General features: G+C 34.0%; 9 protein-coding genes across 9 annotated transcripts; 6 read left to right on the top strand and 3 right to left on the bottom strand.

Moving 5' to 3' along the window:
• Window positions 1–179: 179 nt before the first annotated feature.
• FACE1 (Peptidase family M48 family protein) lies at window positions 180–2,082 on the top strand. The gene is made up of 4 exons (XM_760404.2): window positions 180–749; window positions 825–1,055; window positions 1,086–1,208; window positions 1,272–2,082. The coding sequence occupies exons 1-4, from the start codon at window positions 363–365 to the stop codon at window positions 1,905–1,907; spliced, it is 1,377 nt and encodes a 458-aa protein (XP_765497.1). The 5' UTR covers window positions 180–362; the 3' UTR covers window positions 1,908–2,082.
• A 209-nt stretch (window positions 2,083–2,291) lies between these two features.
• On the top strand, window positions 2,292–3,528 carry PSMA1 (Proteasome subunit alpha type-1; the record flags this gene model as incomplete). Its single annotated transcript, XM_061305499.1, has 6 exons — window positions 2,292–2,423; window positions 2,544–2,754; window positions 2,868–2,998; window positions 3,066–3,205; window positions 3,314–3,407; window positions 3,437–3,528. The coding sequence occupies 6 exons, from the start codon at window positions 2,292–2,294 to the stop codon at window positions 3,491–3,493; spliced, it is 765 nt and encodes a 254-aa protein (XP_061161461.1). The 3' UTR covers window positions 3,494–3,528.
• Window positions 3,529–3,556: 28 nt separating this feature from the next.
• Window positions 3,557–4,844, top strand: TpMuguga_02g02015 (uncharacterized protein; the record flags this gene model as incomplete). Its single annotated transcript, XM_061305509.1, has 4 exons — window positions 3,557–3,647; window positions 3,677–4,289; window positions 4,322–4,505; window positions 4,536–4,844. The coding sequence occupies 4 exons, from the start codon at window positions 3,557–3,559 to the stop codon at window positions 4,842–4,844; spliced, it is 1,197 nt and encodes a 398-aa protein (XP_061162195.1).
• Window positions 4,845–4,857: 13 nt separating this feature from the next.
• Window positions 4,858–9,211, bottom strand: TpMuguga_02g00931 (von Willebrand factor type D domain protein; the record flags this gene model as incomplete). Its single annotated transcript, XM_760406.2, has 6 exons — window positions 4,858–6,126; window positions 6,201–6,660; window positions 6,703–6,826; window positions 6,892–8,823; window positions 8,855–9,070; window positions 9,103–9,211. The coding sequence occupies 6 exons, from the start codon at window positions 9,209–9,211 to the stop codon at window positions 5,863–5,865; spliced, it is 3,105 nt and encodes a 1,034-aa protein (XP_765499.1). The 3' UTR covers window positions 4,858–5,862.
• Window positions 9,212–9,707: 496 nt separating this feature from the next.
• TpMuguga_02g00932 (uncharacterized protein) lies at window positions 9,708–10,331 on the top strand. Its single transcript, XM_760407.2, has 2 exons — window positions 9,708–10,152; window positions 10,192–10,331. Exons 1-2 carry the CDS (start codon window positions 9,837–9,839, stop codon window positions 10,284–10,286), a joined length of 411 nt encoding a protein of 136 aa, XP_765500.2. The 5' UTR covers window positions 9,708–9,836; the 3' UTR covers window positions 10,287–10,331.
• A 495-nt stretch (window positions 10,332–10,826) lies between these two features.
• RBP47A (RNA recognition motif family protein) lies at window positions 10,827–13,032 on the top strand (the record flags this gene model as incomplete). The annotated part of the gene is made up of 3 exons (XM_760408.1): window positions 10,827–12,080; window positions 12,182–12,518; window positions 12,596–13,032. 3 exons carry the CDS (start codon window positions 10,827–10,829, stop codon window positions 13,030–13,032), a joined length of 2,028 nt encoding a protein of 675 aa, XP_765501.1.
• Window positions 13,033–13,112: 80 nt separating this feature from the next.
• EDE1 (Cytoskeletal-regulatory complex EF hand family protein) lies at window positions 13,113–15,524 on the bottom strand. The gene is made up of 2 exons (XM_760409.2): window positions 13,386–15,524; window positions 13,113–13,285 (listed from the first exon to the last, which is right to left on the bottom strand). Exons 1-2 carry the CDS (start codon window positions 15,034–15,036, stop codon window positions 13,155–13,157), a joined length of 1,782 nt encoding a protein of 593 aa, XP_765502.2. The 5' UTR covers window positions 15,037–15,524; the 3' UTR covers window positions 13,113–13,154.
• Window positions 15,525–15,634: 110 nt separating this feature from the next.
• glmS (SIS domain protein) lies at window positions 15,635–18,726 on the top strand. The gene is made up of 4 exons (XM_760410.2): window positions 15,635–16,112; window positions 16,228–17,580; window positions 17,649–18,171; window positions 18,238–18,726. Exons 1-4 carry the CDS (start codon window positions 16,030–16,032, stop codon window positions 18,709–18,711), a joined length of 2,433 nt encoding a protein of 810 aa, XP_765503.1. The 5' UTR covers window positions 15,635–16,029; the 3' UTR covers window positions 18,712–18,726.
• Window positions 18,727–18,819: 93 nt separating this feature from the next.
• Window positions 18,820–19,802, bottom strand: TpMuguga_02g00936 (ATP12 chaperone family protein). Its single transcript, XM_760411.2, has one exon. The coding sequence runs from the start codon at window positions 19,709–19,711 to the stop codon at window positions 18,836–18,838; it is 876 nt and encodes a 291-aa protein (XP_765504.2). The 5' UTR covers window positions 19,712–19,802; the 3' UTR covers window positions 18,820–18,835.
• Window positions 19,803–19,836: the final 34 nt, after the last annotated feature.

Raw genomic sequence — 19,836 nt, forward strand, 5'->3', positions numbered from 1 at the left:
AGTTGTAAAATAGTAGTATAAATATAAAAAGGAAAAAAATATAAAAAATAATAATTAGTATCAAATAGAAGTTAATAATTTAAATTTATATTTAAATGTTATAATAGTTTGTAATATGGATATATAAAAGTGACAGGAAAATGTTAATAGACCAAAACCACATAATAAGTAAGCACATCCCACAATCAACAATAAATAATAATTTGAAGTGCAAAAGAATATCAATAAAATTTGTCTGAACAAATACTTAAATAATTAAACTCTCAACTACACAAATTATTAACCCCAGATATAATACCAATTTAATGTTGTTTCTCAAAACCACTACCCACATAGTTCATTGATTACTGAAATAGGTCAAGATGGGTTTACGCAACTTATTCACTAAGCCTTTGCATTTTGAATATGCTCTGGGGGGTTTTCTACTTTTAAAACTGTTGAGGCTCTATGCACTATGTAGACAGTTACGTTTGGTTAAAAAGGAACTGGCCGGAGAGAAGAAAGTTGTCACTACTTTGGCTAAAAAGGATGATGAAAATTATAAAAGAACTCTTGCTCTCCTCAAACCTTACCTAACATCAGCCGCTTACCACAAAACGTTGGAATACTCCAGGGATAAATTGAAACATACCATGGTGTTTGAATTATTTCATATGGTTGTTGGAGTGCCCTTCCTATTTAACAACACTGTTTTGAAATTTTGGCACTTATCAGGGAAATTGGTTAAACACAAATGCCACTATTCACATGTTAGTTTATAAATCTTCTTAATTAACATTTCACACTAGTGCACTTATATTATTCTCATTTTAATTATGTTTTAGGTTCTTGTCTACTTTGCTCTCAGAATGGCCTTGTCATTCCTGTTACGGTTTCCATTCCGTTACTATTCTACGTTTTTAGTAGAAAAGAGGCATGGATTCAAGACTAGGAGCCGGTGTGTTTTCTTCAGACAATATTTCCTGACTTACGTCTTTTACCTTCTAGTTTTTACTGGATTGGCTTCTGGACTAACCTGGGTCCAGAAGTTTTCCAAGTCAAACTTCAGAGTGAATGTAAGTAATAACAATCATAAGTATTTTCAGGGTTTCGCATTCTTGGTTGTTTTCAAAACTGCCATGGCACTAGTAGTTCCATTATTCCTGTCCTTAGAACACAAATTGAGTCCGCTACCCGATCCTGAGCTTAGGAAAGAAGTCGATACAATGGTAATGCTATATTATTACTATACCTATTGTTATTTAACTAATTCAGTTTATATTGATTTTTAGGGTAAAAAACTGGGATTGTCATCAAAGAATGTTCATGTTGTATCATCGAGTACAGCTCCTGCTCATGGCCTTACTCTATCATGGGGATTTTGTATGTTTAAGCACGCATATCTCAATGAATCCTACGTCACCCTTGGAAAACCATCAGCATTGGCATTGGTTGCTGTAAACTTTGGCCACTTCAAACATCACCACTTTTTGAAAACATTCCTCCTCGATTTGGCAAAGGATACATTTTTCCTATTTTTGTTTGATCATTTCAAAGGAGATGCAGCATTATTCAAGAGCTTTAATACTCATTCTGTTTCAGCACTCACCCTGAAGCTCGATACCTTCTTTAATTTATTTGGCTCGTTATACGTTTTTTTGGATGCAGTTAGATCGGTTTACTATCATTTCCTTGAATTTGAGGCTGATCGATATGCTGTTAGATTGGGTCACAGTGATGAGCTGGTTAATTTTTGGACTACCGTCTATAGGGAAAAGAAGTGGTTTTTCAATGTAGATCCCCTTTATGGCAAATTATTTAACTTTAATCCATTCTTTGGAGCAAAACATGGGGGTGCTCCATCGCTCTTTGAGAGGGTTTATGCAGTTTACGATGCTACAGGGGTTCCGAAGGCTGCCGCCAACTAAATTTCGATCCGATATTTATATGGATTATGAACTTAAAAGGTTTTAAATTCGTCCCCTGTTACCTAACTAATTTAAATTTAATTATAAAACATGATTTTCCAAGAATCACGCCTTGAACAAAATTTAACACAGAGTTTCCAAACAATATTAATCCTTTAATATTATTAATTTTTCACATTTGTTATCTAGATTGTGTCTTACAATATTAATAAGTTGATATATTTTGAATTCAATATCTAGGATTCCCCAGAAACCATTAGATTCATCGTTATTTTAACATTTCCCAAAGAATCCTCTGTACCAGTAAAATCACCATTATTAATTAGTTTATCATTTGTATAATGTGCTAAAAATCATCCATTTGTATTTGTGAATTTTGTCAAAATGTACAGAAACCAATATGACACTGATTGTATTACTTGGTCTCCACAAGGTCGTTTATTCCAGGTGGAATATGCTATGGAATCTGTTAAACAGGGTACTTGCTGTGTAGGCATAAAATCTAATACACATTTGGTGGGTTATTGAATATATTATTTGTGTCATCTAATAATCCATATGGTTATAATTTTACAATTCCCTATTTATCCAATTTCACTAACGATAACTAGCTAATGATAACTAACTGATGATTAGGTTTTGTGTGCTCTAAAACGTAAGATATCTAAACTGGCTCAGGTTCAGGATAAGCTTTATAAGGTTGGTGAATACATTGGTGTTGCTATGTCTGGTATAACTTCTGATGCTAAGATGATTATTTCCTACATGAGAAACGAGTGTTTGAGTAACAGATTTTTGTACGGATGTGACATCACTGCTTCTCAACTCGTATCGCTAGTTTCCGAAAGTATCTTTCATACAGCTCATACTACTTAAGTTGTATATAGTCATATATTACATATTTTACAATTGATTCATCTGATTATTTTTCTGATAATTTGTCTGATTATTTAACTTTAGAATCGCAGGCCAATACTCAGGTATCTTCTAAAAGACCTTTTGGAGTTGGTCTTTTGGTTGCTGGCTATGATGAGACTACTGGTTTACACTTGTTTGAAACATGTCCTTCTGGAAATGTGGTCGAGTTCAATGTATCAATAGTTATATTCCCATTGTATAATACTGACACAAATGTACCTATATTACTTAATTCATTAGGCTACTGCTTTTGGTGCTAGATGTCAATCTGCCAAAACATATCTGGAGAGGAAGATCGTTAACTTCTCAGAATCTGACTTGAATGGACTTATTTATCATGCTATTAAGGCTTTGAAGACTACTATACCTAATGATGGAGAGTATCTCAATAACTACACATACTAAACCTCCACTATTGATCATCTGCTATTTATCATCAACAATACTGCCTCTACAATTATCCTATGTTTCTATTAATTTTGTTACAGATTTGATGTCGATGTCATCTCAGTAGGTGTAGTTGGTAAGGGAACTCCATGGAAGGTCTTAGATTCTGACTTTGTTCAAACATTTGTTGATAAGGTATTACCTGACTCACTCACTGGCTGTAGATTAAACAAGAAGATGGTGTAAATGATAATGATGTAAAAGATGTTACAATGCAATAATAATTTTATTAAATAAATCTAAATATTATAATAATTTTATTAATGTGTTTAATGTATTTTTAAATGCCTTCTTTAAGGAATTCATTCCTAAATTCTATCAACACATCTTCCATTGGTGATTTTATTATTTCCGTCAAGAAAATTATTGGTCATGGTATATTATATGTGTATAATTTATTTTAGGTATCGCAACACCCTCAGATTTACGTTTCATAGCTGATCGTACCTTACAGTGTGTTAATAAATTGAACCTATCCCAAACTACTTCACTTTTGCACTCTTTTTCAATTGTAATCTATCGGAATTTTCAAGTATTCACATGTTTAACTGGCAGAATTCGGTCCCTATTGGATTCTGAGCCTCCCTCAATCTATGATACGATCAAAATCATTAACTCTTGCGGAAGATTGCATTATTCTGATTCTGAACTGTTCAAAACGCTTTTAAATTTTGTTAAAACAAACTTGGATAATATTAAAGCAAAGGATGTGGTTTCCATTTTACACTCTCTTACAAAACTCAGGTACAATGACCATGAACTATTGTCTGAGTTATCCCTGGTTCCCCTCAATGATCTGACTCAAATAAGCGAGGGTTCTTTAGCAAACTTTAGCATCTCAACTAGTAAAATTTATACTGTTGAAAACACAGAAAAATACGAATTATTGAATGAGGGCGAAAAGATACTTTCACATTTGTTGCCTGAGATTAAGTCTAGAGCGTCAATTAGCTCTTCCCTAGATAATTTGAGACATATACTCGCTCTGTCAAATATGAAACACCTTCTAAATAATCAGTAGATTTTAATTTAGTTAAAATCTGTTTTAGGGAGGAATTGAATGAGTGTATCAGTCAACTAATTAAATTCATTAATCCATCAGTTTTATTTTATGAACACTTGGTAATACTTCTCGAGTGTTTTTCTAGAGTTAATTATACTAATTTACACCTAATTGAAAACATACTTTCAAATCTACTAAATAAAAGAACTGAAGCAAATTCGACACCTGAGGTATGTAACTTAATGTATATTCATATTTAGCTCGATTTGAGAATACTCAGTTACCTAAAGTCAATTACATTATCAACTAAGACTCATGAATTTTTAATGAAACAAATTTTGGATAATTTGTCAAAGATTACTAAAATACACCCTAGGCTCACCAACCAAACATTTAGTTTAATCAACTCGATCAATGTAAACCCAGACCCATTTCTAAAGAATCTGGAGACATTTTTAGAAAAGAAGATACCGAGATTTGACCAAGATACAATTTCAAAAATAAAAGAATCAATTCAGAGATCAAATACAAACTGGACACAACTAGAATCAATTATAGAAAGCACCTAATCTAATACACATAAAATGTATATAAAATATTAGTATTGCATTTCATCCCTGAATTTTAGATAAAGTTTACGAAGACAACTGTTCTTAAACCCACTGAAAAGAGGACAAGTTTTCTTATTGCTAAAGAGAGTAAAGTAAGTGTAGGAGAAGAGCAGAGCAACCAAGTCGGAAGATATTCCACTATTATAAAACAACAAATTTTGAACAATAAACAAGTATGGAATATACTCTGCGGGGATAGAAAAGAAATCCATGCACTCAACGCGTTGACCTTCATTTATCCTAGACCAGAAGTAGAGTACAAAGACGTGGAAGTGAAAAGCCATGTTATCATATGTTACAACACTTTGGAAAAGGTACTTTTTAGAAAAATACGCCTCCAAAAAAGAGTAAGCAGAAAGTGTAAGCACGCCAAAAGCCAAAAATTCAATAAACTTCTCAGGCTTATTGACGTGCGCGAGCTCAACATTGGCCATGTAGTTCAAGTTGGAATTGGAAAGCATATAGTGACTTAGCCAAAGCTGACCGTAGATAAAGTAAGGAGTGAACAGCCTCCAAACTTCACCCTTCAAAACTCGGTCCAAATCAAATTTCATCCATGATAAGGGTAGGTTATCATTAAAAAAATAAGAAACGAAGGCTGAGACTGTTGATAAAACTACGTAAACGGCAGTTAGTGGAGGTACCCTTGTCATTGAACGTAACACATGGTTATAAATAAGGTGGTCGTACTTCTGTAAAAAGGACTTTAAGTTAAAACTGTTTAAACGCTTAACTGCAGAATCTAAAAAATCCCCAACCTCCAAGCAGGAAGGTATTGTAGCGTAAGACTTGGCGCGAACTAGTCCCTGAATTACACCTCTCCCACTTGAATTCCGAACGCTTTTACTCTCTCCAACACTTGGTCTAGTCTTAATAGTGGGTTTAACAAGGTAACAAGTGGTCGTTTTACAACTATCTAACACTGAACAGGATGATAATGTCAATGCTAAAAGTACAACAAACAGCATCTTAACAATCATTTCGAGTCCACCAAAATACGCTCAGTCAAATCGGCAGAAAGCTCATTCCCCGCAAAGTCCTGGGCATAAATCTTATTCAAATGCCAAATTCCTGGTATTGAACCCTTAGGAAGGACATGGGTGTGAACAATCTTCTGACAACCTTCGGTCTTAGACCAACTGGGATATAAAATAAATGTTGCTCCAAAGGGATCTCTCAAAGATGCTGACAGTGATGATATTCCGCTACCAGAATCACACAAATCAAATGATATTTCAACCTACACACCAATTTACACATTGAATATTAATGGTATACATAACTATGTAGATAGTATTAGATAGTCCATAATACCAATGTTTCCCCGTTCGGTGAGCTAGGATTAGTAGGTTTGCTTATAACTTTAATATCCTTAACTCTGGGTGGAGAATTGTCTGGATTCGGGTTAGAAGATTTATAAGAGATAAATGGACCAGACTTTTGAGGCCACTGGAGAAGCTGAGAATTGCCAGCTGAATCGTAAGTAATAATCTGGGTCAAAAAATAATCTCCGGTTCTGGAAGACTTGCTAATTGGGATGTTTACTGCAACAATGAAGCAGTTAAATGAGCCAGAGGAAACTTGATCAGGTGTAAGTCCCTCAAAATCGTCCAAACCTCCCAATTTATGTGTGTTAAATTTAATATTGGGATCACCAAGAGAATTTCTAATATCGGGAGAATTTAATGAACAATATTCAAGAGGGACCTTCCTTGATCCACTCCACACATCCTTCCTCCATAAATTATTGGGAGTAGATTCCGAATTATCAAATCTAAAACATAATTAATTGCCTGTATATTTTTAATTTTCATACATCGAATACGCTCCAAGTGAGTGTTGGTTATTTGAACTTCCGTTAATAGCAGCGTAACCAGTATTCTTCTTCCTCAGTTCATAGTCATCTACAACTAACCAACCAACTCTAATAGCCTTTCGATCTAAAAATATTTTTCAATTTTAATTATTTAAAAATTATACTATATAAATAAATTCTGAAACACACCTCCCCTTCTCACCAGAGAAAGTGATACTGAATTAGTTAAAGCTCTGGGATCTTGAAAATCTTCTGAACCATTGTTTATCCACACTCTGAGACCAAAATCTGCACTACCTACAAATCTTTGTAGACCTTTATCATCAGTAATCACAATCTGATCCGTTGTCCACACACCCCTCTTTTTCATTTGATTCATTGTTATTTCTGTCTCTAAAACATGAGAACAACCATTGTTAGACTTTAAAACTATATCTTCAAATGTTCCGATTTCAGAAAATAGTCTGAACGTGATTTTTTTAGCACAAGTGTCAGATTCCGTTCCTCTGTGGTTTCTTTTATTCAACAACTTAAAGGTTAACTTGACCTTCTTCGGTTCATTCACCTTACCGGTTACTACTACGTTAATTTCAGATAACCTTCCTGGGTAATAATAGTCTGCATTTCCCAAATTCAAAACCCTAAATTCGTGAGATGCCTTGACCAAGTAATACACACCTCCCATTATATTTTCCTTTATAAACTTAAACTTTTGAGGGGCTCTAGATCTAACTAATCTGGGATTGAGAACATAATCTGCCAAACTGGAAGCAAAATCCTCTCCGGGGTTCTTTTGGTGGGAATATGCAGAAACAAATTCAGTTTGTTTCCTAGTACTCCAACCATCAGGATCTTTAGGATCCTCAAACCAACCCCCAATTTCTATCCATTTCTTTTTCAAATCTTCTGGAACTGTGTTAAAGTGAATAAAATGAGCAATCTCATGTAAAATTAGTTGTGATACATCCGGATAATTATGGAATCCAGACTCCATAAATTCAATGTATGAGGCAGAATTTGGACCAGAAGGATAGGCTATGGCAGGAGCAGTTGGTTGCTCAGGATTAACCATTCCATCCTGCCTCCTTAAGAAGTATCTTAGACCATTGACCTTATGAAGACCGGAGGGATATTCCCTCCAGCTAGTTAAAATCTCAATAAGCTCTTCAGGATGTTTAAACCAGCTTTGATAGTGAGAACTTGGATAGTGAGTGAAGGCGTTTTTCGCCCTAATCATATGCTCAAGCTCAAATGGCTCCAATATGTCTACATTGTGAACTTCCTTGAATAGCTTTTTCATATTTTTAGGGTTGTGTAGGCAAATGGCTCTAATTACTGACTTATACAGCCTCCTGGAAAAGTAAAACCCGTTCCTTTTCTTATCAATCGCCTGCTTCGTAGAGTACTTGAAAGCCTCCCTAGAAATTTTTACAATTTGTTCATATTCTTCGTCTTCTACCACATTGTGATTCTTGTTTGGATTCTCATTATTGTCAACTACATTCTTAATAATCTCAACGTCTTGAGGGTATAAACTTTCATCAGTCAAAAGCCACTTTTGCCTCTTGAGAATAGGTGTGCTTTCTCTGTTGAGAAAATCAAATTTAAGAAAAATACTCAAGAGCCTGTTGGCATACTCAGATCCCCAAACTCCATGTAGCTCAATTCCAAACATAAGTTTCAATTTTGCTGAAGCATCAGAAGCATCAACATGTGATACAACTGTTGAAGATGGAGATAAAAGGGAAGCTTCGTCCTGTGGTATTTTGTTAATAGATTCCACGCCAAATTGAGAATCGTTCTGTAATTTCCACTTGTAAGTGTAGATCGAACCATCGTCCTTAGCCACTTCAACAACTATGGGATCCTTAAAAGTGTCGTTGACAAAGGGACAAGATTTAAGTTTACACGGTAGGCCAACTTTCTTGACCCCGGGTAGAAAATAACCACTGCCTTCTGTTTTTATGTAAAAAGTCCCCTTTGGAAGAGAAAAGGTAAATTTATTATCATCTTTGGAGACAATCTTTTCAAATAACATGTCAAACCTGCTTCCGTAAGTAGTTCCTACTATTATTGTTAAAGGTTTCTCTTTTATCAACCCTTCAACAGTTCCAGTTATTTCTGAAGAAAATATAACAATTACAATACTTACTGAATTTTAGTGCCTTCTCGGAAAGCTTCACTGCGTCGTGGTCAACACCTACGGATGCAGTTGAGTGCTGTAAGTACGAGTATGAATTGTTCCCAGACTCATCAATAATTGGCCTGGGAACGAAAAATCCACCTATTTCAGCAAATGTTGGTGCTCCTATTAATTCCGGATTGAACATTTCCACCGCTGATACTACCCCGATGTCATTTTCAAGTTCTAAAAACACTGTTATTGTTATTTGTACAAACTATTATTTGAAACTCCTGGATTGAATCTAAGTGAGAATGAGAATCTGGAGCTTAGGAAACACAAGAAATATAATATGGATATATTTATCAGTCTGGAATTAACTCTCATTTTAACTTAAGTGTTGAAAGTATTGCGTTTACTTATATCAATGTAGAATCTGTGCGTAATGGAATATACTATTATTTTATAAACTAATTTTGTCACTTTATTATAACTAATACATATATATAAAGTTGATTGGTGAGTTTTCAAGTGGTTCAAATGAATTATCAATTGACAACGTGGATCATTGATTAAATGTGTAATTTAAATGGAGGTAATAAAGTGAATGTGTAAATATCATAAGAGATTTTGTAAGATTAGTCATAAAAAGGTGTGATATATGGTCAAATTATCAAGATTCTAACAATCAAAACTCTAAAATATGTTAAGAGCTTATAAAGTGAAATAGTTGGATAATAGTATGAGTAATTGAGTATAAAATTAAAAATATTATTAAATTTTAAAATTTTAAAATCTTTAGGAATAAATTAAAATTAATTTGAATTATTAATGGTGATTATGTATGTTGTTGGAATCAATTCATAAAATTTAATTTTTTATATTTATAAACTTTAATATAAATAATTTAATTAATTTAATGTAATCTTATTGTTTTACTATTTTACTATTCATCTAAAATTTGAACATTCAATAACCGGAATTAAAAACATATCTACATAAAGGTAACGCAATGACTAAAAGCGGTGAATTAAATATTAAAGGAACCAGATTGTCTGGAAGAGTATGGAAGGGATCATCAAAGCCAGTTCGATCGATTATATCAAAGAATGTAAAAAGGTTATCTAGGGATAAAATTAGAGATAAATGGTTGAAAAGTAAACTTTTTAAGGAAGAAATGAATGAAATTAAAAAGGAGGCTAAGGAATTAGTTGAAAAAAGTAAGGAAGAAAAGAAGAAAAAAGCAAAAGAAATAAAAATTAAGCGACAGAAAAAAATCGAAAATGAAATCAGGTCGGCAGGAAAGAATTTAATAGTCATTGGACAAAGTAAGTGTTATTTATATAATTATAAAAATAATTTTTTAGAAAAATTCTCTAAAATGTCAAAAAAAGCAAGAAAAGGCTTGACCAAACTAACACCTGAAATGATCGCTATTTTAAAATCAAATAAAAGATTGTAACCTTAAATTCTCATTAAATGATAAATTGTAATATATTTCTATTCTTTTATTTTTAGTTAAACAATTATTTTATTACAGGATGGGGACTTGATTATGATTTAGTATATATATATTACACCTATACCATATTATCGTATTAAACAAATTGTATATATTAGTAAAATGTCAACTTTATGGCGTAAGATACACGTAAGCTTAATTTTTATTATTATTTTTATAGGTACCAGGAAGCTTAAATGTTTATAGATTCGAGAAGGTTTATAGAGAAGGACCAGCCACCCTTGTTAGAAATTTAAATAAATTGTCAGTTCCAGACAAAATAAGGAACTCAGTTCAAAAAGTTACCTTCCTTGAGGTAATGTATAAAATAACAAAAAATAATATTCCTTATTTAGTTTATTATTTTTATCGATATATCCCATATGTAATAATAATAAATTAGGTTGATACCTTTCAAGGAGTTCCAGTTGATGTAGGATTAACAGAAAACACACCAGATCCATTTTTAGAAAGAAATTTGGAAAAACTGGGACACCAAGAATGAATAAAGAATCAAAGTCACAGAACAAAAGTGTTCTAAAAGGGGTAAAAAAGGTTTCTAAAAAACATAAAACCAAACAAAATAAGAATAAACCAGTAGAAGAGAAAACAAATCAAGGTAGGAATGACAAGGGTGTACACACAAAATCTCTAACAAACCATGAGGAAAAGGTAAAAGAAAGACCTGAAAAGGCTAAAAAGAACTCTAATGTTGTAAAACTCAAGTTTAAAAACTTTTCTGGAACGTTAAACGACTTCAAATCGTTGTTGGATTCCAACGTCAAGAGCCTTGGACCCTATAAAGGTGTTAATTTCAAGCAGAATAAAATCGTTGTTTCCTTTGACGACACTCAAACACTGGATAAATATCTGTCCTTCTATAACAAATTTACATATAATGACGAGGTTTTAAGGGTCTCACTTCTGGATTATTTTTCAACGGTGAAGTCAGATTACAAAGTGCTGAATTTGTATGGAGTACCGAGTGATTACAATTTAGAGTCAGTAGAACAGGGCCTTAAAAGAAGAATTGACGTTGAATTTAAACTTAAATCTGAAGATGACCACCATAAACTTAAATTCAAAAGTGTTCCAGATTGTGTGAAGGCTAATTCAATTCTAAACAACTCTAGAATCCCCCTAGTTAAGGATAAGAAGGAGACCCTAGTTAAAGTAACAACATCTATGGAGCTGTTTGGTAAATCTACGAGAAAAAGTTCAAGAGTTTTCGTTCGGAACATCCCGTTTAAAACCAAATACGAAGAGTTGATGAGCTTTTTCAAGGAATATGATAAAGGAGCTAAGGTACACATTCCCTCACATTCAAAAGGGTACGCTTTTGTTAATTTCTCGTCCTTAGAAAAGTCAAAGAAATTAATTAACGAATTGAATGGGAAATTGTTCAAAAACAGGAGGATTCAACTCTCCCTATCACTACCTAAAGAACTTTACTTATCGAAATCCACTTCCGAAGCTACTGATAATGATACTATTAACACTGCTGAAACTAATGGAACTCCCCAGGGTGATACCACTCCAGAGGATAATGTTGGTAACAGGGATGAACATCAGAAGGGCGATATTAAAGATACAATATTTGTGAGGAACCTGGACTACGAGTGCACAGAGAAGGAACTTTTTGAGTATTTTTCAAAGTTCGCTGAAGTTGATTCCTGTAACATATGCCTCAATGAAGATAAAACCAGCAAGGGAACAGCCTTCGTCAAGTTTAAAAACAAAGATCAACTCAAACAAGTATATAACTAGATCCCATAGTTAAACCCCTCCTTAATTACATAGATAACTCATTTATTAGATATATAAATTAATTTAAGGTTGTTGATGAATTGAATTAGTTGATTGAAAATGAAAAACTATCGGTTATAAGAGATAAGGACCTGAATAACAAAAAACCGGTACTCGGTCTAGGTTATACACTGAGGGGAAGAAGGTTAAAGCTTGACTTGGCACTACCAAAGGAAGAAGCAAGAATTCTTAAGGATCAGAAAGCTGAAGAAGAGAATAATAAACTTAAAGAACAAAAAAACCTACATCTGCTAATGGTTGGGGTTATAAAGGAAGACTCACCACAATTCGGTAAACTATCGGAAGAACAGAAAGAGTCAATTAAACAATCAGTAGCCAGCAAGCTGGAGAAGATTAAGCTGAAAAACACATTTGTTAATCCAAAAAGTATTAATTTAAAGAGTTATTTAGTGAATTTTATATTTATTCTATTTTATTTATAATAGTGATTTATTCTGTATTAGGAATATGTATAAAGAACTTACCACCCAATGTGAAAAGTAACGACCTTAGAACCGTTATATATAATCATCTAAAGGCCAGTCTGAGTACAAATGAGTATTTGGAGTTGAAGAAACTTAAGAACAGAGGCATCGTGGAGTTAACGCTTCTGAAGGGTGACTCCTACACAAAGGATGACCAGGGAACTAAAGTGAAGAAAAAGAAACCGTTTGCATTTGTAGAACTAGTTAACCATAATATCGCAATGAAAACACTAAAGTTTTTCTCAAATAATCAAACTCTATACCCACCCAAAACACTCCAGTGTGAATTCACCATAGACACTACAAGACCAACCAATAAACCAAGGCCCAAGAACACTCAAAAAACTAAAAGGAAGACATACTCAAGAGGTAAAAGACAAAGAGAAAAGAGAAGATTGATGAAAGTAGCAACTTAAAATACTTATTACAATATTATCTATATACTACTTAGTAAACTACTATACTCATACTGCTGTGAATATACAAAACATAGTATATAGACTATAGTACATTATTAAGCGATAATATAGTACATTTATTATTGAGGAAATTCATCTCCGACTTTTATGGAGGTGGATGAAACGCGAATGCCTTTTTTGTCCAAATTTACATTCCTATTAACAGTGAAATTCCTGGAATTGTCACTATAGCTTGAATTGTCATTGAAACCTGAAAATTAATGAAAATTGGTAATAATTAACTAAATAAAGATTTAATTTATGTGTTATAATTTAACAAATATAGAGTTAATAGATATGTAAAAGGGTACCTAAGTTATCTTCGGGCTTAACTTCGGGTTTGCTGAGATTGTTGATTTCATCCTTCGTTTTTAGCCTTTCCTCGAGTAAATTAATCCTTTCATTGCGAACAGCCATAATTTTGCCCTGCTGGTGCTGAATTGACCTGAGCATGGTCTTTGTGGCGTTTTCAGACTGAGATAAGCATTCTTTGAGCTGGTTGTTCTTCTCCTTGAGAAGGTCCCTCTGGCGCTTAAGCTGTTGAAGGTGGTTTGAAATCTCAGCGAGTTCCCTTTCCTCAATTTTGAGCAAATTGGTGTCGTCCTCAAGCTGTTTCAAGAACATTTGACGGGTGTTCTGAAGAATAGACTGCTCCTCGTTGTTCTTGTCAATGTTGTTGCTTAAAGCAACGTTGGAGACGCGGATACTCTGGATTTGGTTACGAATCTCCTGAATCTGGTCCTGAACAATGGATAGCTTGTTTTGGAGAAGTGAACGTCTTTTCGACATGTTCTGACTGTCGCCGACAATGGTTCTGTACTCTGCCATAAGGTTCTCAAGAGTCTTAGTGTCACTCTTGAGCTTATTTTCAATCTCACTGCACTCGTTGTTGGTGGACGAAATGGAGCTCTTTTCAGAGTTGATGGCGTCCCTCAGGGTGTTGAGAAGATTCTCGCACTGAAGGATTAGATCATTAGTGATGTATGTGGCTGAAACTTGAGGCTGGTCATGTTCATTTTGTACAAAAGGGTCACTCCTGATACCCTTCTCCCCCATTTTCACTGCAGACTTCTTGTTAACAGTGTTGGCTATCTGAGGTGGCAAATTCGGTATATTTGGTGGGACAGTTGGAACAGTAACATCAACAGGTAAAGGAGTTTCAGGAGGAGGAGTTTGAGCCACACTGTCATAATCTGGGAAATTGTCAGATTGCAAAAACTCAAAAAGAGGATCGGGAAGCAACTTGGGCAAGGAGCCAAAGATATTTATCGATTCGCAAAGCTTCTGCATAACGCAAAACTCACGAAGATTGAGCATGCCATCTTTGTCAAAATCGGCCAAGTGCCAAAGGTACATCAAATCGTCAGAGCTTAGGTTTGTAGTCTTGTGATAAAAGTTCCTGGCATCTTCACCTGTCAAATAGTCATCCAAACTGTTGGTCAACTGGATAAATGTGTACTTGTAGCCCTCAAAATCTGAACTTGAAATTACGAAAGGGTCTGACTCAACTGGACCCTCTGGCCTGGTGTTGTTGAACTCATCCGCATGGTTGAAATCGTTCTCAGTGTCGGGAAACTGGTCGTTGGGAGGGTTATTAAACTGGAATTCATGGTTAGCGTTTTCCATTGGTTTAAGGTGGTCTGATAATACAAGAATCGGTAAGCGTTCAGGAATCTTATTCATGAGAAAACGTGCATCACGCATGGCTTGAGGGCCATATAATTGAATGTGAGCAATCATCCTCATGCAAACACAGAAACCTGGAAAATCCAACTGACCACTATGAGTCTTGTCGCCAAGTTCCCAAATGGCAAAGAGTAAATCGTCATCCAGACCTGATTTCCTGAAGAGAAAGGATGCGGTATCACCTGAAGCGTAACCGTAGCCATCCAAGTCACACTGAACAAAGAGGCTGGAGTAAAACTCATTCTCTTCATGCGATAAATTGATACGGCTATCCATCTTACTTATAATACAATTCTAAATGTTTTCGATTATATTTATTTATTAAAAAATAAAGTTACAAAAGTTTTAAAATAGTTTGAAATTCTTTTTAAATTACAAATGATAAATTTTGTTTAGCGGCGATATTATCTCTAAAAACTGGAGTTTAGACCCACAAATAAAATGATAAATTCTGAAATAATGAGTTATTGGTGATTAAAAAGGTAGTGAGTTGAGAAATTGTTGAAAAGAATCTTCGGTGAGAGTTTAGTGATTCATTTGTGCCGATATTTCAAAAACAGCAGAGAATTTAAAAGGCTTTATTTCTGGAAAACTACTTTAAATTTTAAAAAATTTAAACTACAGTGAAATATGCAACAATTAATTGCGTTTAATAATATTTTACAGGGTCCAAATAAAACTTAGTTTTAAAAGATAAACATAGGGGTAAAATCACAATAAAACACTAAAATTGTGCATTTATAATTATTTAAAGAATATTACAACTTGTTAGAACGAATTATAATGTAAACTGCTTCAACATGGAGATAAATTTCTACAATGGGGGATTGAGTACTTGGTAAGGATCTTACATTATATTATTTTTTTTGTAAAACTCATATAATTTTGTTTGTAGTTTTTTGTTTTATTATCTCTTGTATTTATGTTCAAATGTTTAATTTAATACTGTAAATTATTTAGATTTCAAAAAATTACATGAAACACACCCGCAGCTTTAATTATATATAATCTGTATAGTATAAATTTTTAAGTCATTTTTTGTTGTTTTATAAAGGAATTTATCCTTCTGCTTTAGATTTATCCAAAATTTAAATTTTCTTATAAAATATCAAACATTTAAAGATAATTAAAATTAAATTTTTGAAAAAATATTACTAAAAGATTTAATACAAATATTTATCAACAGTTTTAAGATACAAATTTGGCGGATTCCTTCAGAATTTTAGTGAAGTTAACACAGCCGCCATCCAAGCTACTAAATTAAGCAAAATGAATTTTGCCACAAAGTTTTTAGATTTTTTAAGCATCAAAAAATCAAGAGATGATAAAGATAGCTGTTTTATCAAAAAGAAGTTTGTTTCTATTCTATTTATATATCAAATATTACTACTTTACATACTTAATATTTATTTTTATTTAATGTCATCTATAATATATTTTTTAACCTTTTACTAATTAATGATTTAGTGTATTTTACGCATATTGCTGTGGAATCGTGGGATATTTGGGAAATGAAGATACAAATGAGATACTCCTTCACGGGATAAACGCAATGAAGAGCAGAGGCTATGACTCTTGCGGTGTTTGCACACTTCATGACGGACAGTTGAAGGTCACAAAGTGTTGCTCAGTGGAAACCCCGGCAGACTCTTTCAATATTTTGAAGGATAAGGTTCTTGCCACACATCCTCCATCGACAGTTGGAATCGGACATACAAGATGGGCCACAGTGGGAAAACTTTCAAACAAAAACTCACACCCACATGTTGATCTGGCGAAAAACCTGGCCCTAGTGCACAACGGAACAATAAGTAACATCGAAGACCTGTACCACGATTACTACTCCCAGTTGTTAAATCAAAAAAAATATAAATCCTTTTTCGGAGGATCAAGCATTCCCTCATTAAATACCACTATTTGTAATAGTGCGGATTCGACGACAAGCACCTACGAAAGTCCTGATGAGACTGACGAAAAGAATTTCCAGTTGCCAGATAGTGATTCGGAATCAGTGGCGATTTTTGTAGGACTGGAATATGAAAAAACTGGAGACCTGCTTATGGCCTTTAAAAACACAATCAAGAGATTAAGGGGGACTTGGGCGCTGTGCATGATGTCGCAGCACTACCCAAACTCCCTGTTTGTAGCAGCACATGAAGCACCGCTGCTTGTGGCTAGGTCTGAAAGAGGAGTTTACGTTGGATCAGAACCGAATGTTTTCATGAAGTATGTTAAGGACTGCATAGTGTTAAATGACGGAGATATCCTGGAACTGTCGTTGGAAAATGTAGAGAGTTATTACAGCCAGTACAATTTGTTGAAACTGGAGTCGGAAGTAATTGAGGAGTCCCATGAACCGCATCCAAATTGGTATACCAAAGAAATTCTAGACCAGATTTATATTGGGAGAATTATAATAAGCCTGTTGGGCCAAGCGCCAAATTGTTTATATCAAAATTGTTTAGCCGACAGAACACCAGTTAATAATCACCAAAATCAGAACTTAGTTCTGAGTAATGAGGCAAGTGAATTGATGACCCTGAGAGATAAATATTCTGGTAATGATAACTTATGTGTGATAGAAGGAGATGCAAACTACGATAATAGTCTATTGTCGAAAGTGGATATCTCTTCATTTGGATTCGACTTCCCCAACCTTCCCCAAGATATTTTAATCAAGCTCAAGAAGACCAAAAAACTGCTGTTTGTCGCCTGTGGATCAAGTCTCCACGCAGCCACCTATGTTGCCAAAATACTACAAAAAATACATCACTTCGACTTAGTGGAGGCTGATGATGCATCAGATTTAACACTCTACAGGTATATATATAATACATATAATACTATTGTTTAATCCATTTGTTTCCATAAAATTAATAATGATATAGGTATCATGATAAGGATGTAACAGTTGTGCATATATCAAATAGTGGAGAGACTTTGGACTGCATACTCGCATTGAACTTTATTAAGAGGATAAACCCAGACTGCCTTAGCCTATCCATCATTAACACAATTCACACAACACTTGAAAGGTCATCTGATGCAACCATCCACCTGAGAATAGGAAGAGAAAAATCAGTGCCTTCAACCAAAGCTTTCACAGCCCAGGTTACAGTCCTCTTGATACTCTCTTTGTATATCATTAACAACTATGATATCACCATCGACCCATTAGATGATAGCACCGACTACTGCAGTAGTGTGGATAAGGATGATGAACCAAATGAATACCTGGAAATGACAAACAAGGATTTTGCGGACCAATTGACGACAGACGAAGATGAGGGTGACACGTATAACGAACACTATGGATCTTGCCATAACTACACCATTTCCTCACTGTATAAATCACTCTCAGTCTTCCCATCAGCAATTTCACAATTACTCAAGGTATTTTTTACACCATTAGTATAATAGAATATTCAGTTGATTTATATATATGTAATAATATGCATATGTTGATGATGATTTTAGAATGATGAACAATATGACAGTTTAGCCCAATGGCTGTTGAAGGAAAAGATTGTGTACATACTTGGAAGAGGATGTGGCCATGCAGTGGCACTTGAAGCATCACTGAAAATGAAGGAAGTGGCGTACATACAGGCAGAAGGAGTATTGTCAGGAGCAATGAAACACGGAATTTATGCAATGATTAAGGAGGAGGACACCACACCGACAATTAGCATAATCACCTCGGAGGATAAGGAAATGACGATTAACTCAACGATGCAAATCAAGGCTAGAGGAGGGTACATTATTGTCATTACGGACTTGGAAGATGAAGTAGACTTCGCAGATGTACTGATACGAATCCCGAGTATCGGAGCACTCACACCAGCGCTGGCCATCGTCCCAATACAAATCATTACATCGAAAATCGCCACGCTCTCCAAACGAAACCCAGACATCCCAAGAGGATTAGCGAAAACCGTTACAACGCTATAATTTATTTCATCACTATACATATATACTATGTATATGTTTGTATATGTATGTGTGTATGTTTATTGGTGTATCTACAGTAGTATAAAACTAGTATTGTGCATTGGTATATAGTATTTTTAGTATATTAAGGGTTAAGTTTATAGAAATTAGAACATTTTTCAAGTTCAGAAATGATTCTATTCTCTTCGAAAGTGAAGGAATCAGTAATACCCCAATGACAAGATTGAACAGTCTCCTCGAGCCTACTCAACCTAAGACATCGAGTAGCAGTAATGAGTTCATTTAGATAAAGAAGAGATAGAATAATAGATTTTAAATTATAATGAACTTTCAAAGTAGCAATTAACCTAAATACATTTAAACTGTCAATATAAGATTCGAAAATTGAAATTGTATCAGGATGTTGACATGGAATTTTAGAAACAATAGAACTAGTAACAAGGGGAGGAACATTTAAAAAGCTTGAAAATGACTTTAAAACTGGAGGAAAGAGGAAACTCTGGACCACTTCAAGGTCAAATTTTCTGAGATTTTCAAGATTAGAGTCGGAAAGGGAATCGATATCCGAAATACAACTGAGGTCATCCTTGGAAAAATTAACTTTCTCAAAAAAAAGTACAGAATCAGTGGTTATTGACTCTTTTAATGTTTTGAGATGATTTAGTTTGTCATCTAAAGATAAATCAATGGATTTTGAAAGTAGCATAGTGTATGGAAGGTCATTAAAAGTGGTTAATTTGTTAAAATTAGATTTAAATTCATCAATAATCAAATTAGCAACCTGTAAACTATTAGTGTACAAAGTATTTCCAAGAGGTGTTAGAAGAATCCTATTGTCGAGAAGAATGTTATAATAGCCAGAATTACTAATGATTGTAGGAGTTTTAGTAAGAAAAGGAAATCTTGGACTATTGGTCAATTTTATAGTTTTTGAACCTTTTAAGGTGGAAAACAGCCTTGAATAAGGAGTTTTTATATTTTTTAACCCATTCAAGTACATTATAATACATGATTAAGTATACAAGATTAAATATTAAACTACATTTAAACAATATAAATACAGTAAAAATAAGTCCTAATATACAACAAATAATAAAAATAAATAATAAAAACAATGGAATCACA

The sequence above is a fragment of the Theileria parva genome, chromosome 2 (genome assembly GCF_000165365.1).
Source record: "Theileria parva strain Muguga chromosome 2, complete sequence, whole genome shotgun sequence".
Taxonomy (NCBI): domain Eukaryota; phylum Apicomplexa; class Aconoidasida; order Piroplasmida; family Theileriidae; genus Theileria; species Theileria parva.